Here is a 13450-nt window from a genome sequence, read left to right as displayed (position 1 = left end):
ATACAGTAGATATTTGATGGGAGGAAGACCGGGTCTGTTTGAGTACAATAAGAGAAAAATGGATTTCTCTCAGAACTAGGGTAATGAAGGATTTTATTTATGAAGTCAAAATATTAGTAAATTATCGCAGTAAAATATACTGAAAAAATTGGAACCCCACTATACAATCGATATTTAGAAAAAAAAACTACTAAAGTGATAAAAAAGCATAAACTTAGACTAGCCAAAACACAGGGTTGGAATTTCTGAAGAGACTATTTGATTCTTTACATTAATGTATTATTCTTTTCGTTTAAAAATATGTTGAATAATGAAGTCTCGTACTGTTCATTACAAGAAAAATGGATGGGAATATGTGTTTTAGAGCAGGGTTTGAAAATAAATTTAAGCTATTCTTTTCGCATTTTCTTATCAATTAGGACGTCTACATATATAAAGTTAAATTGTTACGACATTTTTATTTTTTCGAAACAAAAATGTATAAAATTAAGCAATTACACAGGCCTACAGAAAAAAATTTTTTTCTTGGTGCCTAAAATTTTAGAGCTGATTTTAACTATGTGTGGGGCGCTGAATCCAATAATGTAAGCAGTTTTTTTCTATCAGCTCTACTTTGGTAGATACAGGCTACTGTACCAGTAGTGTTATTTACGTTACAATGTATGTGGAAGAAATATTACAATCCAAAATAAATATGTAAATTATAAATGATGTAACCACTATTTCTGCATGCTTCTTGCAATAGTATACAAAATAAGCAAAAGAAATACAAATATTCTCGTAATAGCAAGTTTGAATATGATCTTATAAACTCTGCAACTCAAATAAATCCTACTGTGCTCTATAGAGATTTCTATTTGGAAGAACGGCGCTCTTTTCTCATTAGTGCTGCTATCTGTCCGTACTAAACGGAAACTAGTCATATAGTAGTTCCAGGAACGTCCACTAGATTGCATTGGTATTCTACTTGGCTAGTGGATCGTAGTTGTTGTCTTGCAGGTGGAGTGACATGTTGGAACATGTGAGTTTTGTTCTGAAATCATAACTTGTATCGCGTATACTAAGGCTTTATATTTAACATCCGTGTTAGTGGCCTGAACATAAAATGAGTTCAAGTCGAAGAAGTTGTGTTAACCATCCTGATGTGTTTTGCTACATATGTGGTGAGTACACATTTAAAGACAATAGAAAACATATCAGTGGCTTTGTAAAAAAAGCATATCATGCATATTTTGGTGTACGCCTAGGGGACCAAGATAAAACGTGGGCTCCACATATTGTGTGTAAAATGTGTACTGAACACTTGCGACAGTGGACAACTGGAAAAAGAAAAAGTCTTAAGTTTGGTGTTCCAATGGTTTGGAGGGAACCCACAAACCATGTTGATGACTGTTATTTCTGCCTGTAAATGTTACGGGTATGAATAGAAATAACCGGAACAAGTGGACATATCCTGATCTGCCTTCAGCAAGACGTCCAGTTGTTCATTCCGATGAAATACCAATCCCAACGTTTCACCACTTGCCAGAGCTTTGTGAGACTGAAAACGAACGTAGTGAACATTCTTGTGACATGGATGATGGAAGTGACAGCGATTATGAGGGAATGTCAACAATTCCTCAACAGTTTAATCAAGATGAGCTAAATGATCTAGTTAGGGACCTTAATCTTTCAAAAGAATCGTCTGAATTACTTGCTTCCAGATTGAAGGAGAAAAACGTACTAGAACAAGGAACTAAAATCACATTCTACCGAACAAGGGAAAAGGAGTTTTTACCATTTTTCACTGAAGACACAAATCTCGTATTCTGTCACGATGTTAGAGGTCTCCTAGAACACATGGGTCTTCCAGTATACAATCCAGATGATTGGCGCCTGTTTATTGATAGCTCCAAGCGAAGTTTAAAATGCGTCCTTCTACACAATTGCAATAAATATGGCTCAATTCCAATCGCTCATTCAACACGACTGAAAGAAGAATATGAAGCAATTGCTTTGGTTATGGAAAAAATTAAATATCAGGACCAACAGTGGGTGATTTGTGTAGATTTAAAGATGGTGAACTTTCTTCTTGGACAGCAAAGTGGCTACACAAAATATCCTTGTTTTCTATGTCTGTGGGATAGCAGAGACAAAGCAAACCATTGGTCAAAAAAAGAGTGGCCGCAGAGAGACGACATGGTTGTTGGTAAGAAAAATATTATTAACATGCCTATTGTTGAGTGTGACAAAATCATTTTGCCACCTCTACATCTCAAGCTCGGTTTGATGAAGCAGTTTGTAAAGGCGCTAAATAAGGACGGGCCGTGCTTTGCTTACATGGGAAACAAGCTACCTCAGATCAGCACAGAAAAATTAAAAGCTGGAATATTTGATGGTCCCCAAATAAGACAACTCATGAAAGATCCGGCTTTCGTGGAGTCCATGAATGAGACTGAACGTAGAGCTTGGACCTCATTTGTAGAAGTTATCAAGAATTTCCTTGGCAATAATGAAGCTGATTACTATGTTGAGCTAGTGAACCAGATGCTTAATGCATTCCAAAAACTTGGATGTAATATGAGTATCAAAATTCATTACCTGCACAGCCATTTGGACCGTTTCCCAGACAACGTAGGCAGTCTGAGTGAAGAACAAGGTGAAAGATTTCACCAAGATATTAAAACAATGGAGGACCGCTACCAAGGAAGATGGGATGCCCATATGATGGCAGATTACTGCTGGAACCTAAAAAGAGACTGTGCAAAGAAACATTCAAGGATGTCACGAAAACGAAGCTTCCGAAGTGTTGAATAGATCGTTTTGAACAAATTATTTGATTTTTTATTCATAAAAACTATTATAAAATGTAGTTACAGAGTTATTATGTACTTGATGTTTGTGTTTATATGGTTTTCATTATTTTCAAAGTGTTCCAAATAACAGATTTAAATGTCATAGTTTTCTTTTCACTTACAGTAAAACAGCACCTATGCAATTTTCGACGTTGTAGCAGGTCAGTCTTGCAATTCCTATATCTCAAAAACTAAAGCTGTTAGGGGAAAACTAACGCCATATTTGGATTCAGCGTCCCAATTCTACTTCAAATCAGCTAAGAAACACCCAGAACCAAAACCACTGTAAGCCAGTGTTATGAAACACATTCAAAAGGGGGAGGGGAACGAATTCTTTTATTCAAAAAATTCACATTGTAGCAGTAAGATTTAAGTTCATAGACAAAGAATAAGATCTAGATAAATACTTCTAATGTTCTAATATAACGTATGAAATAAAAGTATTTAATTGAAAATCAGAATGATTTTATATAAAAATTATAGTTAAATTAGATTTTATATGAACTATTGATAATTTATCTAAATTATAACTTTTTATACAATAGTAAGTTAAAACCTGAGATCACTGCACTACTAAAGTTATGAACAAAGAGGATTTAAAATTGTTTAAAAAAAAATGTTCACTTCATAAGCACTTGCCACACTAAAGTGTTTTATTCCAGAACTTCTATATTATATGTTAAACTCCGATATCATTGTTTACATATTTGACAGGCAATTCAATCACCTTTTCTGACAGAGTCACAGTTCGCATGGCGTGCATTATTTTCATTTTTTTATATTTTACAGATAGTAACATTCGTCGTAATTATTATTGGTTGACGCATGTCGTTTAGGGATATTTTTTCCTTATGGATTCGCTTTGTCTTCCTCACAGTCTTGGTACTCTCCAATACAATCTCTCTATATAAAAGAAGTCCTGATTGACTGATCAACACCCAGGTCAAACCGCTTAAGCTATAAACTCTAAACTTTGGACAGGGCATAAAATTTGTGTGCGTGAGTTTTCTAGGGGTTCTCACGTTTTCTCCCGCTTCCTTCATTTCACTATTTCATTCATTTCTAATCCTCAGTTTCTCTTTAGCTTACACAGCATAAACGTGAGACGTAAAACTGAAAGATTTCAAAGCTAAAAATTTGTAGCATTAGATATCACCAAGGAAGTAGTTTTGGAAATTCGACGGGGAAAGTGGAATGAGGGTACCGATTGTTACAGTAAATGTCCGTATCTTCGAATCTCTGAAGAACAAAACGTGAAATTTGGTATATCGCCTTCCGACGTAAAGAAATTAGGCACATGTTTAATCGTTTTTTGTACTTTCCCTAGAAGGAAAGGGAAAAGAGTGAGGTTACAATTGTTATAATAGGATGTCCATATCTCGACATCCTTTAAGGTTAAGGACATGAAATTTGGTATTTAGACTTTTCATTTAAAATAATTAAAGATGTGTTTCAGCGTTCTTTTTATATTTTCCCAACAAGGGAAAAGAAAGGGTAAGGGGCAATTGTTGAAATAAAATGGTCATATCTGGAAATCCCTTAATTGGAATTAATAACTGCCCTTTTCAATTTGATTTTAAAGAGGGTTGATTTTCCATACGGCCCGGTAAGAAATTTGACAAATCAACGGCGCATGGTGCGTTAGTTCAACACTGTTGATGTTTTACGCGCCAGCTTGAACTTCATAAAGAAAATCAGTGGTAATTGTGGATTCTTTATAGCACACTTTCACACGATCTCGTTCATCACTACACTATTTCTTGACGGACTGGACATACAACTCTGTTATCTGAACATATACAGAGTTTGTGACGTCATACGCGTAGGCTTAGTCGATCTATTCAGTGGCGGATTACCAAATAGGCCCACTAGGCACGTGCCTAGGGGCGGCAACTCTTGGGGGCGGCAAATCTTTTCTCCAGAATATATAAAAAAATGTCTTACGTACGCAATAACAATTTAGACCTTTGAAACCAGTGTTTCAAATCAATAGTTTGCAACACTTTCGCTTCATACGGAAGAAACCTTTCTGTATCGTATATATCATATGTGTTACCAAGAAATGTTTCGTCTGCTCTACCTCCTTCAGATTCGAATTGAGGCATCAATCACTTTGTTCTTTAACCCGTGCTGTGAATTTTATCGCTTGCAATGACAATAATGTAAGCTGCCTACCCAATGTTGCTGGTTTGTTTTTGTAAATAAACCGTCGATTTCTCACCACCCTTGTGAAACTAATGGCCAGGCGACAAAGAAGACTGGTTGTTTGAAACTCGCATAGTCGCATCGCCTGTACGTCAGTTTTTTTAAATATATATATATATATATATATATATATATATATATATATATATATATATATATATATATATATATATAAAGACAGAGCGAAACAAAACACAGTCGGTCATTTTTGAGACTGCTGTTAAGTGAGTTAGTGAGTGCATCTTTCGCATGGGTCTCAAAAGTAGTTGATTTTAAACCATGTTATTAATCTACTCGGAGATACTCCTGTTATATGCAGACGAGTATTGGTGCTTTGCAATAAATAATTACGCAGATATCTAATTCGATGCGACTAGTTTTTGCCTTACTGTACTTTCCGGTGCATTCAGTTGGTTGTTAGTGCGTGAGCGATTTGTTTTTTTTTTATTATTTTTTATAAGTGGGGCACTTTTTATCGTAAACTTGCAAACGAAAAGCGTGAAAGAGAAGCAACCTTACAGAAAAAGCTTGGTACAGTGGATACATTTTTTTTAGGCGAAAGGAACAAGTGATTTCCGAAAGCAGTTCAGTAACTGATGTGGAAGCGGTTACATCGTGTTAACTCTGTTAAACAAAAAATGTTGACAATATTGTGGGTTTAGTGTAGGAAGAAAGTGCACTTAAAGTAGTGTATTCTCAGTTCGTAGGAGTTAGTGATTGTGATAGTGAGAGTGCAAATTTCGTTAGTGACGATCGTGCCGAGTGGTGTCTGAAATAGTCTACAATTGACATTCTTCTAAGACGTGGAATTAATCAGAATACTGAAAACGACATTACTAAATTGCAAAGGTACATGACAATATTCTTAAATAAAAAGTTTTTTTTCTTTGTTAACTTGTAAATGGCGAATCGATTTTGCGGGAATTATTTGGTATATTCGTGTTGCACTGGTGCCGTTTATTGTGCATCATGTACGTTGTTCAAAGGCAAGACAAAGATCGAAACTCACGGCATTTCAAACTGGAAAAACATTTCAAATATTCTAGCATCACACGAAAATTCTGAACACAAAAACTACCAACAATGCAAAAATCTGTTGGGACCTTGGAGAACCATTTTCAATCACATATTCAGACAGAACGTACGTACTGGGTCGGTGTCATAAGAAGAGTTTTTTCTGTCGTAAAGAAGTTGACAAGTCCATTTTACGTGGTCACGAAGGAAATTCAATTATCTGCACAACGGGCAATACATGATGTCTTTAGAGCTTATTGCCGAGTTTGATCCATTTCTTGCGGAACATATTGAATGGTATGTAAATCCGGGGGTCTTCTACAATTTCTGATGAAGTTATTGAACTACTTGCTGATAGAGTGAGAAAAGAAATTATTAATGACATAAAACAAAGCAAATATTTCTCCGTAATAACTGATTCATCTCCAGATATTTCGCATACTGATCAGTTATCTTCGGTGTTAAGATATGTGAATGAAGAGGGTAAACTTGTTAAAAGATTTCTTTCCTTTCTGTCAAATCCAGGTTACAAGTCTGAAAATCTAGCCGAAGCTGTAATAGATAGTTTGACCAGACATTCTATTGACCTTACTAATTGCAGAGGTCAGTCGTACGACAATGCCAGCAATATGTCGGGGGCATATACAGGTTTACAGGTTCGAATTAAAGAAATAAATTCTAAAGCGTATTATGTATCCTGCGCAGCTCAGTCTTTGAATTTGGTCGGAAGTAGTGCAGCAAGCAGTTGTAGGGATGCATTTGCTTTCTTCACTATGCTTCAAAATATTTGAATTTTTTTCAGTTAACAAAACGCTGGAACTTACTTTCTTGTTTCAGGTATCCATGACGGAAAACACTAAAATCTTTATCACAGACACGTTGGTCAGCACGAGAGGGGCATGAAAACTGGGATAATGTAATTTAGATCCTTACTCATGTAAGCGATGATCCTTTTAAGAAACCTCTAGTTCGAAATGAGGCCTTATCCCTCTTGAATCAACTAAACAGGCTGGAAACAGCTTTCATGATCACTTTTTGGAATGACATACTAAAGAAATTCCAGAGTATCACAGTGAAATTACAGTGTCAACATAGATTTAACAATAGTACATGTTGAATCACTTGTGAAGTTTATAACTTCTCTTCCTGACATGTTCAACTCTTGCGAGCAAAAATCCATGGAGAAAACTGATATGGATTACGAGTGTAGTTATAAAAGGTTTAGAAAACGTAACATTCAAGCCGATGAAGTAAGAGACAATGAGGTTATTCTAACAGGAAGAGAAAAAATTAAAGTTGAGGTGTTTCTTCCTATTCTTGATAAATTGCACGTTGAATTAATTAGAAAAAAGGAAAACTATAAAATAATGTCTGGCAACTTCATGTTTTTAAGTAAGTTTCTGCAAAGTTCTTGTGTCATTTCGGAGCGCGCAGCCAACCTTCAGGCTACATATGAAACTGATCTCGAATCAACATTTTCAAATAAATGTACATTTTGCGGGACTTTTGAAAACCAGAGGGATCTGTGACGCACCAGCAGAAATATTAGCATTTATACGGAAAGAAAAGTTACAGTCTGTGTTTCCAAATATGGAGATTGCATTAAGAATATTTTTGTGTACTGCTGTAACAAAGTGTTCAGCTGAACATTCGTTTTCGGCTCTAATAAGACTGAAGACTTATCTCTGTTCAACGATGTGCAATAAAAGATTGAACGAGTTATCTATTCTCCACACCGAAGCACACATCTTGACTGATGGACACATCAACTTTGAAGAACTTATATACGAGTTTGCAGGAATCAAAGTGAGGCGGAAGCATCTTCATTTATGACTCGTGAATTTAATTTCTTAGTACATTACATAATTTTAGGTATAGCACATAGGGTCTACATGAAATGAATTGTTTGTACTAGGACTATTACTTTTATTATTGATTTTTATACCTCGCTTCTTATTTCAGTATGTTCACTAATTTTATATTAGCCTTAAAATACTGCAAAAACTATTTTTCTTGAGAAGGGCGCACATTAAGTTTGTGCCTAGGGCGCCGACGAAGGTTAATCCGCCACTGGATCTATTAGTTACTTTACAAGAGTGTGGGTTTCTACTAATCACAAATTTAGACAACTTCATTCTCACCTACGCAATAGAACCGGAGAAGCCTCTATCTTGTTTTTAACCCTTCAAATATGAAACAATTAGAGTAAAATGTTGCATGTACTCACAAACAACTATTGGATAAGCTTCCACCTTCTTAAATTTATCCATTGGGCTTTAAACAAGTGGTACTTACCTACAAAAGAAAATAATAAACATTGTATTAACATAATAGAAGCTACTTTATTCTCAATTGTACATAAGTAATGATGATAGTTTGTCACGAATTTCTGCATGACATATTGTTTATTTATTCATTAAATTTAGAGTTATCACATTCTGAATTGCCAAAATGAGAATGTACTTCCATCTGGCTAACTCGTATTAATATTAATTATTAATAATGCACAATACACCTTACCTGACTCATATGGTGAAAGTACATAAGCACAATAATAAGGGATTGCGTTACTGTGTGCCTAGATTTGTCCATTTAAATATGACAATATGTTCACAAAACACTAAAATAGAAAGAATCTGAAGGAAGCGACACGCTACGAGAGCGGTTGTCAGGCTAAGATAGCCACCTTCTACATTGCTTATTGAGGTCTATTACCAATACAACAGACTACATCACAGTTGAGGTTAGTGCGGAAAATTAAGGGAGTTTAGGAGAACGTAAGCGGACTAAATTTTTTGCTCTCAGAATATGCATGCACATGGCCGATTAAATGCTGATGCATGGTAAGCCTCAATTGTGCCAGCAGTAACAATAAACTTGCATAATATGAAACATAATAAAACCATTTAAGACCAAGTACTGGGTTATATCATTCTGTCAACCTCATTCTATGTTCCTTTTTTCTTATTGAAATTCTTATCATTTATTCACTTACTAGATTTATGTGCAATACTTGTCCCCTTGCAGTAAACGAGATAAGAGGAATGAATGGTGAAAGAGCAGTACATAATACCAGTGCCCTGAATGGAATTCGAACCCAAGACAAGTATTGCGATCGCTAACCTAATACTTTAGACAGTTTGACCATACCAGGCGGTTAATAGAATGTTATATGGTACATTTTCTTTTTTATTCGATAAAGTGTACAATATTTATTTTCCATTTTAACACATATTCTAAAATAAACCACACTCGAGGAGAAAATCCTTGTCAAAAATTTACATTTCTTAGGTCATATAACTGAAAAACTAAAGCTGTTAGACGCGAATTACGTCATAGAACTTAAGAAAAGGCTGATGAAAGCATACTCATATGTTTAGAGTATAGCAATGTATAGATGTGTGGTGTGGACTCTAGGAGAAGAGGAAAAAACGAATAATGGAAGTCTTCAAAATGTTGGTGATATAGAATTGATGTTGAAAATTAGATGAGTGAATATGGCATTAAATGAAAGATTATTATTAGATATGGGAGAAGAAAAGACGAATATACTGAAGAATATTGCGGAAACAAAAATAGATAGTGACTGGACACATTATGAAATATGGAGTAATCATGTTATTATCTATGGAGAGTATGGCAGAAGTAAATTATCTAGAAGAAAGATGCAATTGAAATATATGGAATAAACAATACGAGGTATAAGGAAGAAAAAACACATGGAAATAAAAAGTCCGGATCAGAATAGGGAAGAATGGAAAGCTTCGTCGAAACAACTGAAAGATTTCTGGCTTCAGAAGAAGTAGGGAAATGACTTGAGATCTATGTAAACTATAGTTTGTTGGACAGCTTATAAATAAAGATCACTAAAAACGTATTATATAATGCATAAACGACTTGGTTCTTCTGTTAAGCGATTAAAATCTATGGGTAGAACAGCATATATTGTCGGTAAAAAATTAAAACATAAAATATTTCGAAATATGATTGTATTAAGGCAGTATATAATACCATAAACTAAAATAAATAAATGTATAACCCTCATTTAGGGCGGTTGATGTTCACAGACGGAATGAATGTGAAATGCTTTACTTCCATGTCCTGAGCACACGGATGAGGTACTGCAAGTAGCACCACGCTTCGATATACTTTGTTCGCCAGGTTTCCCCAGATACTAATTTCACAAAAGGTGAGAGGGACCTTGAGTCACGTTTGATATCGATAGAACAAAGAGAATATATTCCATCCCACCAGGGATCAAACCCATGTTGTTAGTAGATAGATGCCTTTCCCGAATAACGCCACCAAAGCTCTGATTACCGTATACTTAATTTTTAAATCCACAACAGCCGAAGTTTTAAAGAATAGTGCACAGCAATATCTGCATATGCATACCTGTCGTGAATTTCAAATTATATACTTTTCCACTAGGTAGTTTAACATTCCACGACCGGCTCGAAAGCTAAGGAGGACGCGATGATGATGATAATGAACGAAATAGAGATATGAAGCTGGTAAGAGGAAAGATAACTCCTAGGAAACCCACGCACATGCTATTTGTACACCATAAGGTTCAATTACAAGGTACTGTGATCGAACGAGGGCCCCACACTTCAGAGGTGAGAGCTTTGACACTAAGCCATCGCGACCCCACAAATCATATACTATCTGTGCTGTAAAAGCCAATAATGAAAACGCCGAACTTTAAAATCAGATAATATAATCACTCTAAGTAAGTCTCTTAAGAGTACGATATGTAATATAATCCTATATACTTGTATTTCGCTAATTTGAAAATTCTACGCAAAGTACTCACACGTAAGTTTATCCTTAATTAAATTGAGAAAGTTTATGTTTTGCTACATAGTGTGTTTGTGTATAACTTTACATACATATACGTATTTTATATGAGTAAACCTCTAACATCTCAGCTCTATGAAAACCCTTCGTTCTCCATCGAAATAGCAGCACTCGTCACAAGGGACAGGAACTTAATCCTCCTCCGGGCTCCACTATACAAATTTCGCGGCTTTTCACAAGGGCTACCAACATCAAGCACAGGAGTCCCTCAGGGCTTACGATTAGTTTAGTTAATTAATCAAGGGTGCCAACTGAAGCGTGTGTCCTGGCAGAAAGTAAACGGGATAAGAGCAAGTGAGAGAGGGCAAAAGTGACGGGTTGAGTAGTCGTATTTCTTCTGCTCGGATGGGTTTAACTATCTGCTATGCGGAAACATGCTATTATCGGGGAAGGAAGCTTTATCTTCATGCTAATGCATGGGTTACGAGTCCATCTGGTGACCGGACAAGGGGGGTAACCGCTCCTTTGCATTCTGAATGAAGCCATCATAGGGCGCTGGAGAAAACTATTCTGTATAGGACAACCACCTCTTCCACGCTATCCCATCCCCTTGCTAAGTTCTTCAGACTCGCAAATGAACCATGCATGGTCTCCTTCCTCTCTACGGTTTTATTTCCCGTTTCTACCCCAAGTTGAGTTCAACGTTAATGCCACACTGGAGTACAGGATATTTCCATATCTTTTAAAACAATTATCTGTGCTCTTTTTACATTTAATCTGTTCAAAATACTACTTTAATTAAAAAGTATGTTGTAAAGATGATACAATATCACTAATTTTTCATGTCTCTTAAGACCAAAAAGAAACAAGGATTTAACCTTTATCACCGATATAGGGAGACAGATATTAAAACGAAAATATTTACGTATTAAAACAGATCACTGAAGAAATCAACATTGATTTAAAAAAATAACTGTGTAACAGTTTTGCCAACTAACTAAAAGTATTGGCTTCATCAGACACACTGTCGTGAATTTCAAATTGAGTGTTTGATAAAGCCTGTGTGTTCAAATAGCTGGCAAAACTGTTACACAGTTATTTTTTTTAAATAAACGTTGCTTTGTTCACTTATCTGTTTTCTAGTTTGAGTTATTTAGGATTCCAAAGCTAATATGAACTACTTAGGTAATAAAACTAAATTTATGCACACACACACAGAAAGAGACGCTCTTAAATTATCTATTAGAAGGATATTTGATAAGGAAAGAAAAAGATTTGAGTAAAGTATTTTAGTATTACAAATAATAATAATAATAATAATAATAATAATAATAATAATAATAATAATAATAATAATAATAATAATATAAATACAGTAGTTTATTCACTAATCGAATCATGGTTATACTTGTAAAGTAGAAAGAAAAGACAATTTGAATTTAAAAATCTCAGTTAATGGATAAACACTGTGAATTATTGAAAAATAACACTGAATTTGGTACAGTACGCTGAATTAAATAGTATACTATACTGTAAAAAAAAAATGTAAAATCAAAAAGTGTTTATCACGTCAGGATTTAAAGTTATGGGCTACGATAATATGATATTTGTGCTATTTCCTATAAGTTGAAATGTAGAAGTGAGTGGGTATTTGACATATCAATAATCTGGCTTGCACTCGAAACCGATATAGATTATTGTTACATCTATTTTACTAACGCTACCAGCATTTCGAACAAAAATATTAAGAATATTGAGAATTTCAATCTCTCTTCATTTTTCGACCTGTACTCCAAGAAGAACACTTCCCAGTACGTACTGCTCTATCCATGTAAGAAGACATTCCGTTAGTTTGTTTGCTTGTTTATAGCAGTTTGTGTGCCTTTCAGCACAAAGGCTATATGTAAAGAAGATCTACAGTTTAAGGTGGTATTCATATCATCGTAATGTGTTCAAATTTCTATGTAGGAGAACATTAAAATTTGAAGGTATTATGGTAGCTTGAATACCACTTTAAACTGTTGGCCTACGTCTCATATAGCCTCACGGCTGAAAAGGGAAGATGAATTTAAAGAAATAAACAAGTAAAAGAATTTTCGAAACAAGTATCATATTTAATAATGGAGTGGAGTCGAATGATCTAGTTCATGATTATATTACGTAAGCAGGCATTTTGTCTTACGGGTGATGGTAGGTTCCATCAGAACATATTGGGAATGGAAAGTCGCTATTATAAGGATCCACATACCCATACGTACTGCAAGCCACATGTTTTCACTACAAACACGTGCTTCTACAACTTATTAACAAATAGTGGCAGACGACGAAAGGAGCAGCACCAGGAAGAGGCGAAATGATCTCGAAGAACCACGAAGGCCGACTACCCCTACATGGGTTCTTCTTCCAAGAAGATGGCTATAAAAGAGAATGAGAGAACCAAGAAGTTATCAGACCAGTGCTGACCAGCCAAAACCTTCTCACGAGGCTACCATGGGCTACAGAGAATTCCTTTAATACCTACTCCTGGGGCTGCCATAAGCTGCAGAGTAACCATCTCCTGAGGCTGCTTTGAACGACGGAGATATCCTTTGATACGT

General features: G+C 35.3%; 1 protein-coding gene across 6 annotated transcripts in view; it reads right to left on the bottom strand.

The window, feature by feature from the left end:
* The window catches only part of LOC145660494 (single insulin-like growth factor-binding domain protein-2), a 1012667-nt gene that overhangs the window by 646899 nt on the left and 352318 nt on the right, over window positions 1-13450 (bottom strand). For 5 of the 6 annotated variants that reach the window (XM_081725610.1, XM_081725613.1, XM_081725615.1 and 2 more), the window contains exon 2: window positions 8281-8348. The exons of the other annotated variant lie outside the window; for it this stretch is intronic. In XM_081725610.1, the coding sequence (XP_081581736.1) occupies window positions 8287-8348 (62 nt within the window). In that variant the 3' untranslated portion in view covers window positions 8281-8286. The remainder of the gene's footprint in view (window positions 1-8280; window positions 8349-13450) is intronic. 6 annotated transcript variants of the gene reach the window in all.

Source organism: Thermobia domestica, chromosome 9, assembly GCF_964235325.1.
Source record: "Thermobia domestica chromosome 9, izTheDome1.hap1.1, whole genome shotgun sequence".
NCBI classification, from domain to species: domain Eukaryota; kingdom Metazoa; phylum Arthropoda; class Insecta; order Zygentoma; family Lepismatidae; genus Thermobia; species Thermobia domestica.
The sequence above is the reverse complement of the archived record's forward strand: the minus strand, read 5'-3'. Positions and strand labels throughout refer to the sequence as shown.